This window comes from Lissotriton helveticus, chromosome 2_1 (genome assembly GCF_964261635.1).
Source record: "Lissotriton helveticus chromosome 2_1, aLisHel1.1, whole genome shotgun sequence".
NCBI lineage: Eukaryota > Metazoa > Chordata > Amphibia > Caudata > Salamandridae > Lissotriton > Lissotriton helveticus.
The window spans coordinates 1004897275-1004914000 of record NC_136059.1 but is presented as its reverse complement, the minus strand read 5'-3'; the positions used below and the strand labels follow the sequence as shown (position 1 = coordinate 1004914000).

General features: G+C 41.1%; 1 protein-coding gene across 1 annotated transcript in view; it reads right to left on the bottom strand.

Annotated features, from left to right (window-relative positions):
• LOC144818402 (annexin A1-like) overlaps nucleotides 1-16726 on the bottom strand; it is a 90622-nt gene that overhangs the window by 3697 nt on the left and 70199 nt on the right. Inside the window, exons 8-11 of the mRNA XM_078675776.1 lie at nucleotides 15582-15638; nucleotides 8586-8679; nucleotides 6891-6986; nucleotides 3643-3701 (exon numbers count right to left, since the gene is read on the bottom strand). Of these exons, the coding sequence (XP_078531902.1) occupies nucleotides 3643-3701; nucleotides 6891-6986; nucleotides 8586-8679; nucleotides 15582-15638 (306 nt within the window). The remainder of the gene's footprint in view (nucleotides 1-3642; nucleotides 3702-6890; nucleotides 6987-8585; nucleotides 8680-15581; nucleotides 15639-16726) is intronic.

The following is a 16726-nucleotide window of genomic DNA, read 5'->3' as shown; positions in this document are numbered from 1 at the left end:
GAATCTTTGCTAAAATACTTTTACACCGATTTGTTTTCTAAACTTTGTCCAGTGAACAGGAATGATAACCTTCAACCCAGACTATGTGAGTGGGTCAGGTCTTTAATGCCCTTGTACTTAGAATTCAAATAAGATTCACTAGTGAACAGACAGCTCGAATGGAAATTCCCTTTTAGAAACGTGTGGGCAGCTCCCAAGGAGACTATTTTAAACACTTGTGATTCATTATAGACTTGCTCATAATTTTGACTTACCGGGTGGTTTTTAGTTCAAATGTTACCCCTATTATGCTTGAATAAGTAAAATACGATTTGTGAAAGATTGTATTATTACATTTTAGACATTGCTTCGCAAGTCATCCTGTTTTCACTTTGTAACACCTCACAGGTAAGGCCCTAAATGAGTGAGTTGATAAAGCGGTCATTTCAATGAGTCAATCTTCAATGTTCATTATGCTCGCCCTCCATGTTGCGGTTTCAGGCAGACTTGACAAAGATGAAACAATTAGGATTCATCTTTTAGCTTGAACAAAACAAGAAGAGGCGAGGAAGAGACGCTTTTAATTGATTACTTTTGGAGAAGAGGTCTTGGAGAGCAAGTCATGTTTGGGAAGATGCAAACAGGCCTCACATGTAATGAAAGAAATATGAAAATTTGTTTCAGCGTAATAGCATTACAGGAAAATAATTTAAACATTATTGTAGACTGGTGACTGGGAACTACAACCATTTAGAAGACACTTGGTGGGAAGCCCACTGACTTTCCTCAGGTAACAGACACTTTAGACTGTGGGAAGCTGGCTCTTCATGGGATATATACAAAATCTGACATTTTGTAAGAAGTCCAGGGGTTCCTTAAGAGTGGACTGGAGCCTGCTAAGCAATCCCAAAGTGCTCAGTTAGAGGGTAGTGTGGTTGAGAAGCCTTAGGCTTACCATAGAAGAGTGCCGGACATCTGAAAAAACAATCAATCCACGATACACCGGATGCATCTTTATATAGGTTTATGCATCAGAACAAAATCACTAAGGTAAGTACGTTTTTAAATATAAATTATTTTCTCTTCAAAAAGAGAACAGTTTAATTTTTGAGTTCTGCAATGTTAACCTATGGAGGGAAGAAAACATTGTTAACTGGTACAAAACAGAACTTACAGGACCAATTTCAAGGAGTTAAGGCGAGTGGTGGGCAAGGCAGCACCATCATTACACCAACATTGGCACGGGGGCAGCGGTTGCAAAACAGCTTTGAGAACCCAATAGGTTTTTATGGAGATTGGTCACTGCTAAAAGAAGCTGCAGCCTCTGGCTGGAAGGCCAGTCTGGTTGAACCAACAGGGGTTGCTCAGGGCTTGCAATGCTCAGACATAAGGACACCATGGGTCCTCTTCTCCACAATCCAGGGGCAACAGGTGCAGAGTTCTCTTTAGGTGTTATGGGGAGCAGTCGCGGTAGAGGCACTCTAGTGCAGAGGCTGCAGCAAATGATGGAGGGTCCACGAGGGGTGAAGACACAATGGACTTTAGGTCTAGAGGGCTGGGGGACCTTGCTGGCACACTTGGCCCCTTTGACTCTGGCTTGTAGCAACGGGTGCAGTGGCGGCTTCAGGAGTCTGGTTTTGGTGGTTCCAGAAGCCTCCGACTCCTTTCTATTGAGTTGCTGCAAGATGCAGGAAACAGTTCTTCAGTCCCACAGGTTCATTATCGAAGGCAGGTAGTCCTCCCAGATTTCTGGAGTAAACAGCTGCAGGATGAGTCAACTTTGGCAGTTTTCAACAAGGGATGCAGACAGGTCGATGGGCTGGAACCAGGTCAGCTGTTTCTCTCCTCTGCTTGAACGGCTCTTTGGTGTCCTCTCTCTCTCATTAGGTCATCAGGATCTGTTTTACAGTACAGGTGCCAGGGACTCTTAGGGAAGTTTAGGATAGTACCAAGGGGCTACTGCCCCTTGGGTTCACTACGCCCCCTGTATGACCACTTCTTGCGAGAAGTGGGCATAACCCGGTCTCAGAACTCCTAAGTGTGCCATCACAAAGATAATTACTTCACAAAAATTGTGTCCATCTCACAGTAGCCCACCTCAGGAGTGGTACTAGCCTGGAGGTAGCAAGTCCACTTGACTAGCTAATTTGCCTGCCTGCCTAGGGGCCCTTAGACAAAGGGGGCGGTTTCCTCTCCTGTGAGGGGAAGCCAGTGTGCATTTGAAAGGGAGCAGCCCTTTGAGGCTTGTCGCCCAAGAACGCTAATATACAGGTCATTCTGTGGGAGGGGCTATTACACCCTCTTCCTGGGCAGGCTTTTGTTCTGGGTCTCCTGAGCAGAGACTCTGACCCTAGGAGGTCAGAACTGTATCTTGGGTGGCAGGCTAGCAGAAAACTGTCAGCTAGTACACCAGAAACTGGTAGGTTTTTAGGGGTCATCTCCAAGTGCCCTTTGAGGGCATGTACTGGTAAATCGATCCCCTGGAATCAGTGTGAGTTACCAGTACAAGATGTTGGATACCAAACATCCCTATTTCCAATGAAGCCATAATGTAGCTGGGGAACTCCCTTTCACCGGTGCCCAGCACGTTTTTAAAATGGCTTCCCTGGTCACTTGTACTGGCAGGAATAGAACTGACCAGCGCAGGGGCATATCTGCTCATGAAGGTATGCCCTTACATGTAATATCCAGCACCCTGCCTTAGGGCAGTCAGGACTGCTGTAGGGATGGCTTACAAATGTTAAATGCAGTGTTATGACATTTCACACATCCCTGTGTGCCATGTCCCTGTTTCCACTTTTGTCTGCACCAAGACATGCACCCTGTAACAGCATTCTTGGATGTTCTTCATGAGGGGTCCCTTAGGGCAGCACAATTTGTGCTGCAGCCTTTAGGGACCCTCTTTAGTACCTACGGCCCTAAGTACCAGGGGACAAGGGACTTGCAGAGGGTGCTTAAGGTTTTTCCATTTGGGGGAACAATTGCATAGTTTGAGGAAAGATCTCTGGCACTGGGGACTTGGTTAGCAGGAACCCAGTGTACTTCCAGTCGAAATCACATCAGTTACCAGGCAAAAGGTGTGGGTAACCATGTCAAAATGGGCTACTTTCCTACATAGACTATTTGGAGATTCTTCAAGTTCCTGCTTTGGGACATAATTTTTCTGTATACCAGACACCTCATGAATATTTCTTAAGAGACCAAATGACTATTACTTAGCCACAAACTATGGTGGTAATTGAGCAAGTAGTCCGAAGTATGTTCAGATTTGACTGGAGCGGACAAGTGTTTGAGAGGCAAAGCATGTGCATGCTAATTATGTCAAAGAGCTGATGACGGCCAAGCCAACAAATATGCATAATACACTTGAGCGAGGTGAAATGGAGAAAAATAGGTGGCCAACTGTGGTCTATTTCATAACAAAGGTGATGGCACACATTAATGGTGGCAACAGGCACGACATTTTTCACATACAGACTTGCCTCAAATTTCATTTCGACTCTAAAAATCCTTAATTTTGCATAACATTTTGGATAAAAAGACATTTGGTAATGTAAGAAGCAACGAAAACTGTTCTGTTAAAGCCATCAGAAAGAGGCATACAAATGTAGAAAACAATCACTTACTAATAAACACAATTAAATAAAAATGTGAATACAGTACCTTCATAGCCAAAAAGAATCTTTCGGCAAAGTAGGCTGGTTTGCTGGTAGCAACACTCACTGCATGAAAATTCATATAAGATATTATGTGCAATGGTAATTAACATAATACGTGTTAACAAATCTAGGCACAATAGCATTCATTTTCCGATATTTCTTTGTTAAGTGTGGCCGATCACAGAATGCTTGCATGATGGTTATTCTCAAACATTACTGCCTTTCCAAGGCGTAAATCGCACAGAGCAAAATTGACAGTAATTATAGCAAATATTGAGTAATCTCTAGCATGATGGCCTAGTTTCCTAAAAAAGTGTGAACTTCTGGCAAGTTTAAATATACACAGAAGTGGATGAAATGTTCCAGCTGAGGAACTGTACAAGTACTGTGGCAAGTTAATTTTATTTATAAAGCGCGCATACGCACAATCATTTTGGTACTCTGCTTAAACACAACAGCTATGTAGAATACACATAAACGCTGCAGCTGGCCTAGCCAAGCACTTGCTAAAATGAGTAGTTAATTAACTTTTGTAAACTTTTTAAAGATGTGGTGTTTAAGGAGAATTCATGCAGCAACTAAAAAAAGGCTTATATGTGGCCGCTCTGATTTTAGGAGAAGAAAGGAGAACATGGGAGTAGAACATTAATGACTGCTCTTTAAGTTGGCAGCATTTCAGGATCTTATCAGTAAGTGGCCACTGTGGGCAGTGACCACGTCCTCAAAGGGCACAAAGGGAGTGTTGGAATGATAGGGTTATCGTGGTGCTGTCCATATATCCCATTTAACAATGAGGCTGCAGTGTTCTGAACCAGTTCAGGTCAGTTTAGCAGGGGCACTAAAAAGACAGTTTGCACAGTCCAACCTGGGAAGCACATTAATTACTGGTACAAGATGGTGGGGTTGATTAAGAGGCAGCATTCCTTAAAGTGGTTGCAGGTATATAAACCATCTGCTGGAGAGCTTGGTAACCTGGGGCTTGATCCCCCGCATGGAACACATTTCAGGAGGTAAAGAGTCTGTGGGAACAGACCACGTGGATGGGTTCTAGTTCTGTCATTTTTAGTAACCACAAGCTCAGTCTTAATAGGACTCGAGAGCAAAACCAAGGTGGACGTCCACCAGAATGTGATGGTGAGAGTCCGTCAGCTTGACTGATCGAATAAGGACCCCACTAGCTTGTGAATTCTTCAGGAGGTTTAAAACGAACTAACTTTTGTCCTAATCACATATTTGATGGAGCAATTCGGCCAGGGTTCGAATGTAGATGTGGCACCAGGGACATAATGGAACCCAGGGGAAGACTAGCATTTACCTGATCTGGCTCCGAGCTGAAAAGTGGAAGTTCAACTCTCTTTCAATAATAATATTTCCTCCATTCTAAGTTTGCACCAGAAATTTTTATTATCTAGAGATCATAATCATGTGATCAATCATGTTGCAGGCTAACAGGCACAACACCTGACCGGCACAACACTCCTACACCTAAATCCTCGTAAGGTTAGCTAGCACTGCCAGGTCTATTGAGTTATTCCTAGGACCCTGATGAAATTCACCCTGGTACGGGTGCAGCAAACAAACTCCCACCATAAACTGTTAGACTCTAGCAAATGCAAGCCCCTCAGGCACCTTCTGTACTTAAGGAAGAAGGGTTACAGGACAAAAGTCTTTTTTTTTTTTTGCAGAGTTTTATATAGCGTGAACTAGACCGAACCGAATCAGGTATCAGAGCGCTTTACATATTTTTCCAGTTACGTTACATTTTTTTACGTTTTCCAGTTACTTTCATTTTAGGCACGGGGAGATTAAGTGATTTGCCCAGAATCACAGGAGGTTTTGGCGTCATTACCGAGACTCGAACCCAGTTCCTCCAGGTCCGAGGTAGAGCGCCCTAGCCGTTAGGCCAACTCCTCTCCCTCAAGTTGTTGAGGTTGTCAACTTTAAAAGATTACTTAAGTAGTTTAACTGTGGCAAACCTCACTTTCTTCACGTGGTTCTATATTAGATTCTTGATTCATACCTATTTTTGAACAGAGCCAACATGCACCTACCTCTTTCTCTATATGCTTTTGGTATTATCTCCGTTTTAGCATGTGTACACTGATTGATAAAGTTTATTTAGACAATAGTCTATAAACCGTACATAGAACAATGGATCCACATAGCAATAACATAATTAAACCACAATTCATTTTAAACACTGTACAAATTTAAAACCATAAAACAAAATATTGGGATACTCCGTATTTTTAAAATCTTAAACTTTCCCATCCTCCTTAATTGCCTCCATTACAGATTCTCTTGTTGCTTTCAAAAACTATGTACACTGTTGCACCCATTACATGTGCAAACCTATGTCACAAACGAAGAGATTTACCTTTGAGCAATTTGTTCACATTTACAATTTGTATAAATATGTAGAAATAGCTTTGTGGATCATAAACACAAACAATTTGAGAGCTGTACATGTGTGAATTGCATGTTTATTTGCTGATCGATTCACCTGTGAAATATTACTGCTGGGTATGTAAAACTCCTACTAGATGGATAAAAGTCACACACATGGGTATGAACATGTGTGCATATATTTGCATAGGTCGTTCGCTGCTTTTCTAGAAACAAATGGTGTAGTGTTGGAAGCCACTTCGATCTCCCACAATCGGACAGACACAATGGTGCATACAGACATCCTCAAACTTCATGATGGTTCCTTAGGAGTAAAAACTCCATACATGGGTGTACATTTGTGCTTTTGGAAGGCTTTCTACAATTAGTCTTTTTAGATAGGTTGTGAAGATTTTCAGGAGGCTATGCAAGATCAGACTGTTTTAAGTGCCAGAGAACACAAAATGATGGCTTACTGGGTGGATTCAAATATCAAATGCATCTTCAGCTTGCACATGTACATAGTGTAAGACAGTGAAGGTACTGGTGAGACGGTCTTGACATTCGTGCTTGAAGAATGCAGGGTGCCATCTAAATCGATATCTGTATGGCATTAGAAAACTGTTCCTCAAAAACTCCTACACAGAACACAAAACAGGAAGACTGAATACTAAGTGCCGGTTATTACGTTTACTGTGATAAGATGTATGTACTCTAAAAACGGCTAACTTCTGGGAAGTAGGTATACTTTCATTACTAATGTTGAGCAGCGCTGTGCAATGCTTTCCAATGAAAATGTGAATCATGTCAAATCTCCTTGCCAACGTATATAGTGTTTCTTTATCGATTATGAACAAGATTACTTACCAAGAGACATTAGGCATTTTTCAATATCCCCTTTAAGTTCTAGATCTATGGCCTTGTTCATATCATTCTTGCTGTATTTGCAGTATTTCTGAAAAACTAAACAGATAAGAAATATGCTAGAACATGTAAAGTTTGTAAAAAAAAATTGAAATGGGCACCCCAAATAACCCCTTCAGTATCTAGCAAACGGGATACGATTACTGCACCGCAAAGTTTCAGCAACATTGCTAGAACATGTGTTTCATAACAAAAGCAGCTAAATTGAAAACAAAACCTAGGCGGATAAAACAGCACTCTCACTCACCACACACACTTGCTTTGCGTGGATAAGATAGAAAGGCTCCAGAAAAAAAAATCTAACAAAAGATTATTCAGATGAGCAAGTAAAAAATGCATTCGATAAAAGTCACAAACTCTGCGGCTAAAGTTTAAATGTGTGCACTGGAAAAACATACAACTTTAAAAACCAATGAGATCTAAATTACCACCTTTTCACTTTGCTACCTCGGCCCCATTTTTTTTTTTAATGAATCGCTTTAGAACCAGTACGGATGTAGCATTAAATCTGCTAACATGGGTAACACCAACCAAACCTCAAGTAACAGACTACAACACAATAAAGAGTGCAGAGCAGACTTCAGGACAGGTTATTGAAAGGCTTTATGCAACTGGAAAATGCTTTTAGAGCACATTCCTACAATAAACTTTTTTTCAAAGCACTAGGACAATAGGGTTCGTTTCGAAACAATCTGAGGTTGATTTTGCCAAAATGTTTTTCCAACAGGACAGGAGCACTTTCTGCTGGGTGGGCTCCTACGTCATGGAAGCCTGGTCCGCATATACCCACACATCTTTTTTCTTTTCTTTCAAAGCATGTTCAGTTTCATCTTGAAAACATAAGAGCTAAAACGGTGTAGTGAGTGAATCCCAAGGGCGGGGGGGGGGGGGGTTAAGGCAAGTAAAGAAATAAATAAATACAACGAACAACATTGCGTGTGCTGCATTGCCGCGCAGTGCAATTGGTTTTATTTATTTCTGTACTTACCTCGGTTTGGCCGTATGCTGGAGTTTACTACCCCCACCCTGACACACCCCCTTCCCCCCACACACACCATGCACTCGCTCTAGGATCCACTACTGCCACAGGACAAATGTTTCATACAACGTATAGTCAGGAGACAGATCACCGTTCTGCAGATTTTTTAAAGGGGCATAACTATGTTTACCTCGAAGATATGTTGGAATTAAAGATATGTTGAAATCAGAATGGTCACATGAAAGAGTCCAACAATGAACTACAAACACGTGCAACCCAAAGTGTGGGAGGAGAAGAAAAGTCAAAACTGTGTTTCAAATTAATGCATCTCTTTACATGCAGAAATATTTCAGTAAAGATAAGTCATCTGACATATTGTATTCCTAGTTCCAAAAAACTCCTTTCCCAAATGGCTTTGATGTGGAGCTTAGGAGTTGTCCAAAGAAGCATTTACATTGCCAACTTATGTCCTATAACACTGTAATCTAGGTCATGTGGATGGATGTCTACAGGAAAGTTCACTATGGAACTGCAATCACGGACTGATTTCCACAGAAGATAGAAACGTTCTCCATGGAATCAAGCATATGCTTTAAATAACTATCTACTAAAAAAGAACTCACATTTAAGACCTTGGTATCTGCAGATCTACAACCTACCTTTTTGCAGATGTGGGAAACTTCTTGCAGTAAGAATCTCAATGAATACGGACACATCTGTTCCTTTTCTCTTCTCTCCAGCTTCGTACAAGGCCTAATAAAGTAAACAGGAGCAAGAATGAATAGCATGATCTAGGAGCAGCCGTGCGCAATACAAATAGCACTAACATAACATACCCAGAAATTCTTTTAAGCTGCGTAGTTGGACCACCATTACCACACCATATTTTATATAGAATAACACTGACCAAGACAACTTTTGTTTCAGTTCAGACTCGACCCATATCATATGGATTTTAACGAAAGCCTTTCCATTTCCAGAGCCATTTCCTTAACTTTCAGCATCCTGAGTTACTAGAAGAATAGCTTAGTGTGTGTGCTTTCCAAACAAATTCAGTGCCCGGACTTTCCCAGATCATGTGCTTACAGATTCTGTAATTATGATTTTTGGCTCATAATTGTGTAGAAAATGTTTTAACTATCTGCTCGCTCTGTCAAAAACGAAATACAATTCAAAATGTTCCTTGGGTTACGTGAATCTGAAATGCAGTGCTTCACACAAAGACAGCCTTACAACACAATTTACTAATTTGTCAGGATGTATATAACATGATTTCCTGCAAGGTGGCATTTCAGATACTGACAAGGCAATGGGAACAATCTAGAAACGGGAGTAACATGATTTATTCTTGCCACCACACGATCAACAATGCGCTCAATAAAGTTGGGGAACTAGCACCTTATATCAAGGCCAAATTCCATTCCTAGCTCAAGCTCTCATATTTGCAATCTTAATGCACAATTTGTGTGCGTCTTTGAGTAAGCTGGGTCAAATGTTGTCTGCAGTTTGAGGAAAATGGGGAAGTTTGGAAAAGAAGGAGTCAACAGAGGTAATCCAAGTTGGAACGGGACAGCTGTTTACCTGTACTGAGGCACCGTCCGGATACTCTGAGGCTGAAGACCTGAATAGCTTTCATCGTTGATGAAATAGCTTATTTGTTCAAATTTTAAGATTGTTATGGACATTGTAACAAAGCTCTATAATGTTTTAAAGTGTTTTAACTGAACATTTTTGTAGTAGTATCTTTGTACTGTCTGTATAAAACTGCTAAAACAAATCTGTCTTTACTCTGGTGCACCATTCATTCACTGACCCTATTAATTACCATTTCAACACTAACACGAACATTGATGAGAAGAACACAGATGTGTAGAGAGAATATAGACTACCAGGTCTTTGTTAAAGGTGTGGTGTCATGGCCTGCGTGCCCCAAATGTTCTTGTTTGACGGCACAGCCCCGCTCACTGATAGACCATAGACACGAAGTCTTTGTACACAAAGGGGTGTGAAGATGCTGCAATGCAAATTACAGTTGTGTGTAGGGTAGTCTACCAGTGTTTTAGGTTGGCATGGCATCCTTCCAATGATACGTGTCAGGACCTGGGACAGATAGCTTTACTGGTCATCACAGAGTAAGGACTGCACGTGTGGCTATGCTCTAGCTCTTTGTTGGCATTAACCATTGAGAAGGACTTAAAGTGTGGCTTGACTTGCAACTGTGATTATATACAGTGACAGAATGCACATCTAAATGTTCAGTCAGTTTTTTCACAATGATCTAAGGCAAACGTATTTGCGTATAGACAGGAGTTGTGCCCGGCCCTAACGGCACACATTTGGATAACTTCAAAACTTATGGAGCAACAGTCACACAGCCAATGAGGACAAAATCCAATGTACTCCATCATGAATTAATTTACTCCATTTTAATCCATGTTTTTCATAAATTTCTCATTATTCCCTTGTTCTTCCTTCTCATAAAAGGCTGCATGTTTCCCAAAATGGAGTACATTAATTCATGAAGGAGTGAATTAGATTTTGTCTTCATTGGCTGTGCGACTGGTGGTTGGAGTGGAATGTCGCGCCACAAGGTTTGAAGTTAGCTTACAACTGTGTCAGAGGTCCCACCAGTGTGTTTGGGAAATGATAATAGGGTCATGTGACTCCAGGTACTAGGTGTATTTAGGTTTGCAATCTTCTTGGATTTCACTTGAAATACACAGCCTTGCCCTCATGGTTGGATAGATTTCTTGTCCAATGCAAAGTGGCTGGAATTAGGTTTGTGTCAAGTCCCTTTGTTTAATTTCCGTGCTATCAAAACAGACCCACAAGATTGGTCTTTGTATTGCAACAGTGCTTTGGTAGTGGACTGATCACTCTTACAACTGTTTCTTGAGCCTTGGGTTGAATTCTGTTCCCGATTCCCGCCTCTGCCTGATGTTCTCTTTCAGGTTTTCATATTTTTTCTTCTGAGGAAAAAAGTTTTAAATGTCTGCTTCTTCCATAACTTCTAGTTCAGTATGTCGAAACATGCACTCAATGACCACATCGAAGGAAACTCCAACAGCTGCAAGGAGCTCTTCTCTGTCTAATGGACTTCACTACACCTTCTGCATCCGTTGACATCTACCCCACCCAAGAACTTTGCAGTGACCACTTAAACGTTTTGCACAGCAAAATCACTAACATCTATAGCAACTTTGCCCACAATCCTGACCCTGGAGACCTCATTCGCCAAACTACTCACCACCAACCAAGATAACTGCCTGACCAAATGGACACCCCTCACCAGAGAAACGAACACAGCAACGGCTATGGGGACCATCCTTTCAGGGGGTCACCACGGATCCATGCCCCCATCACATCTACAACCTAGGAAAGTCACCAATTAGCACCGCCCGCTCACATATCTACACCCATCACATCTACCACACTCCCGGCCATCAGCCAACCTGTACTATGCAACTTACAACTAATACCCTTGCTCCTGCACCGAGCCAAAGTGATGGAGAAGTTCAATAACAAGCAGCTCTCAACCCACTTTGAGCTTGACAATCTACTACACGACAATCCATCAGGTTCCGCAAAAAAAAAAAAAACCATAGCACTAAAACAGCACTCACTGGAGCCATTGACATCAGGACCATCCTGACCCACAGAGAAAAAAATTCTTCATTCTACTAGACCAGTCCTCAGCCTTTGGCCTGGTCTCTCACTACACTTAGATTAGAGACTCCAAGACTGGCAACCAAGGATCGACACTCAACTGGGTGTGCTTCTTACTCGCAGTAAGAAACCAGAGTTATGTCAGCATTCACAGCACATCAGAGACCAAGAAACTGACCAATGAAGTTCCCAAGGGTTCAACACTCAGGCTCACCTTCTTGAAAGTCCATATGATGCCACTAGCCAACATCATCCGATCCCAAAGCATCTCCATCTCATACAGCGACAACACCCAACTCACCCTCTCCCTGATGGACACTTACTTCTTCGGTTCCACAAGAAGGTGAAGACCTAGTTCTGTGAGTAACTCCACAGAGACTATATGCACATTCACCTGCTCAACGCCTGGATACCCTGATGGGAAACTACTGCGCTCTACCAATCTACATAAGATACCAGTCGGGATTCAGGCATGAAGAAAAGTTAGACGCAGGACCTTGAACAGAACTAACCTTGAACACTACAAAGACCTCCCTGTGACATGTTGCCAATTACACAAGAGATAAATCTCTTTTTAAAATATTTTTATTAGATTTTTAACATAATTTTTTTTACCCCCTAACCCAGGGGTGTGGAGCACATTATTTACAATTGATTTTTCTACACAAAGAAAATACGAACAAAGACCAGATATGCAATACATACAGGAAAATAGAATAATGAATATTGTCCAATATATCGTTATCACCAACCTATCAAAAAACAGAATGATCAGAGAAAAAGAAAAAAAAAAAAAGAGAAAAAAAAATCACTTATATTTAATACAAACCCAAGAGGCCAATCGTCATATATCTCTAATAAATCCACCCACTTATTCCCAAACAAGGACTTATACTTCCTCCCTCCAAATTGATATTGGTTCCCATATTTTCAGTCCCAGTTTCCTCCCCTTTTTTCCTTTTCTAGCATAGATTGCCTTTTCCAGATTATATATATTTAAAATCTTGGCTAACCACTGTTGAAATGTGGGTGGTGACTGATCGAGCCACGCTGAAGCAATACTTGGTCTCAATACAGCCATTGCAACAAAAATAAAATAAGAGATACATCTCAAATTGTGTACGCCACGTAGGATAATATACCAAAGCACACAGTCACTATATCTATAATCCAATTGCAAGGAGCAGAGTAAATTCTATTCCACATGGAAGAAATCCTTTCAACAAACTGCGTGTCTGTCTTACAACAACCATTATTGTCAGTAACAGGAAAAGTTTGGAGCCTTGAAAAAGCCCTTTGGGTGAAAGGCGCGTCAGCTGCTGCGGTTTCTTCGCTTTTTTTTGGGAAATAAAAGTTGAAAAACCTGATTTGGTAGTGTGATTGAAGTACTTCTTGAAGCCTTGTCTAAAGGATACCAGAATAAGGACACATTGGATATATACACAACGAGGGGCAATTTCCTCTGCTTCTTGCGATTGGATTATAGATATAGTGACTGAGTGTGCTTTGGTTTATTGTGATTAAGTATTGCTCCAGACTGTTATAGGTCTAGAGATAAATTTACCCTGGTTGGTGGGTATTAAGATGCCGTTTTTAGCACCTCATACCAATTCAGTTGAAATTTTCTATCTAGACTAAGAATGTCAAATGATGTGCAGACCAAATAGCAACCCCACATTTTGTCTTTGTGTTACCCCACGTAGGAGACATAAATATCTTATCCAACTACATCTGAGGCAAACATTTTAATACATTTAGACAGGAAGCCGATGCAGGACATTTGGTTACATTGTTGTATTGGGGAGTGCATTGTTCAAGGTTCTAACTCCATAATGCATCATTCTTTAGTAATGCACATTTTGACACGTCCCTGTATAGTCATGCATTGTGTGTACTCGAATCCCACGATTCTCGTTAGATGAAAACTATGGCTTTGAATATTTTAACTGTGCTAAACTTGTTGTACGATTACTTATGCCCCTTACATATGCAGTTCATTTATATGTGGTGCCACATCCTTCCAAGATTAAGTAGGGGTTTAATTAGAATAAAACACTTCTTATAGTTGAATATCTAATATTTATCTACCCCTACGATGTGAGTTGGTGCACAAAGATTTTTTTTTTTAGGCTACAGTTTTGCCAAGTTCGTAGTGCTTGCTCTTTGCGTACTTTTCACAGTTTTGTTGACAATTATTTTTTCAGTGGAACTTAAATTTCCATGCTGCTAGAACCAAATCGCCTCGTTCTAGACCCATGGAGCGAGATTTATGCTACCTGCAGGTTTCTCATAATTCATGCTGGAAACCTTTTCTCTGCAAGGTTAACTTTTCCAGAGGGATTCAGTGCACAATGCCCTTGCAGTGGAGAAGAACTAGAACTTTGAAACAGATCTTCAAAGATATATTTTGTTATAGTTAAAATAAGAGGAGTCAAAATGGTGACTTGTGACAGTTTGTTACACATAGGTGCTTGAAGATAATCCCTTTGTAACTACACAATGGTAAAGAATTCCACTGACCTTTGGTAACTATTGTGAACAAGCTTTCAAACTGGCACACTGTCATTACATAGTTTCTTTGTTTGATTTATTTTTGTTTTATATAGCGCTGGCTAGACCCGGAGGTATCAGAGCGCTTTACATGAGCATCAGATCATAGTTACAGGTTACATCGTTACAAAGGTTACATAGTTCTTAGAGCATGGCAACATAGTTACTTGTAAGGTTGAGATAAACAATAAGCACAAATACGTAAGGGGAAAAGAAGGCAAGGTGAGAGATTCAGGGGGGGTTGGAGTAGAGGAAATCGACAGATAATGAAGGTGGGAAAGAGGAGGGGAGGGGGAGAGTCACAGCATGGGGAGAAGAGGGGAAGGGTGACGGGGACACAAACCGGTAGACGAGTCAAGGCAACGTCCAAAGTCCAGTAAGCTGTGATCCCAGGGGAAGTGATATCCCTTTCCTATCTCTATTGCGAGAGGCTCCCTTTACGCAGTGGACTCGCTCAGAGAGGTCTCTGAGACTCCATTGTCTACATACTGGATCCTTCCCAAAAAGGGGAGAGGGAGTGCTTTGGCAAGGGGTGCCATACCATACCTCAAGTGTGAGTGGCTCCCTTAGCGCAGTGGACTCACTCAGCATGCACGCATGCACTGAGCATACACTGAGCATGTACTGAGCATGCACTGAGCATGCACTGAGTGACCAGGGTTGCATATGAAATACATTCCAGGGCAGTCCTCATTTAAATGGATGTGGTGGAATTTGGGAATGGTGCTCCTCACCTTCTCCTACAGTAGTTCTAACCAAGTTCCGGTTTACCTCAGGGGAAGCCAATTGTACCAGGGAACAGATCTATACCTGGCCTGCAATGTATATTCTTTACTCCACTACTCATGAAATACCCAAGTGGTGGAGTGCACATTCCCAGTTCCACCCCCAGGGACACATGTAAATGCAAATTTATGCACGGTCAGATCCTGTAATGCCATTGTTTTTTTGTTTTTTTTGCAGAGTTTTATATAGCGCAAACTAGACCCGAACCGAATCAGGTATCAGAGCGCTTTACATATTTTCCAGTTACGTTATATGAGGACACTTTCATTTTAGGCACGGGGAGATTAAGTGATTTGCCCAGAATCACAGGAGGTTTTGGCGTCGTTACCGAGACTCGAACCCAGAACCCCAGGTCCGAGGTCGAGCGCCCTAGCCGTTAGGCCAACTCCTCTCCCCTGTCAGGTCTTCATTTTCAGATGGCTCAAGAAACCCAATGCACAACACCGCAATGGGCACCAGCTTGCTGCTTTGCTGTGCTTGTAACAGGCTGAAAAGGGCATACTCGTGGTATGACCTTCCTGTACATTTATGAAGCTCACCAGATGTGTACGGTCAGTTCAGAGTGTTGGGAAGAGACATTCTATGCACTTATTTTCAGAGACCAAGGTAATACAAGCATATTCATGAAGTCTGGTAGTTCGGACAAAGCTTACCCTTGCATCATTATCAGCAGCTTCCTCACTGACAGGAGCGGATTCATTCCTTTCACCCTACGGAAGCAAAACATTCACGTTTGTAAAAATCTAGGAAAATCTTGCTGAGGAACACTATTTTCTTGACCAGTGAAAAACTTATTTTACATGGTTATTTTCCACTACTTTTTTTTAATACCATCATACATGCATTAGATAAAGCAGTATTAATAAAAATCCTTCATAATCAACAGAATTTAATCTGCCATTGTGAAAGCATACTAAAGGAGCAAGAAGTCAACCATTCTAAAACATGTACATATTACTCACTGGTTACTAACCAAAATAAATGTAGATTTGGGGACTATATCAGGAAATACAAGCAACCCCACTTCACACCACACAATGATGTTCAAAAATAGTACTTCAAGAGACTTAGCACAGTGCTTATTTTTAACAATTTACAAAGTTAAATATAAATGAGGATTATACAATTATCACAGAATTAAATTTTATACTGTGTGGTTGGATTAACCAGTGTAATTAAACCCATTTGAATAACTATTATACCATTTCCAACTAAAACTAATTCAAACACAATTATAGTACTAACAAGTAGCATTTCAATTTTCAATATATTTTCTTAAAGAAGTCTTTCAAGAAGCAGTTACAACGATTTAATGATTTTTTTTAAAGATTGTGTGCTGAATGTTGTAGGGACTATGCCTTCTGCCTTTAACTCTTGCTTTTTTGTCTGCTCTTGCACCCTATATTTCTGGGGAATTTACAAATCTCTGCACTTTCTTCCTGCTAACCAGTAGTAAGGGTCCATGCTCCTCCTTCAAACACGGTCAAATTAACATATTCCAAATTGGTATATTTAGCGTACCTCTAAGTTCCTAGTACAAGTCCAAAGTGTACCCAAGGCCTGCAAGTTAAGCCACTAGTGGATTGCAGAACCTATTGTGCCATGTACGTATGCGCCGGTGAATAAATATGGCTTCAGGTCTACCACTGTAGCAGTGTAATAACTGCAATCTGACCAGTTAAATTGAATCCATTTCACAAGTCAAAACCATCCTGTTAAATATTTGATCACCCCTATGGAGTCCTGGTCACCCACAAGGCAGAATGAAATGTATTTAAAAGTAGAATATATACATTTA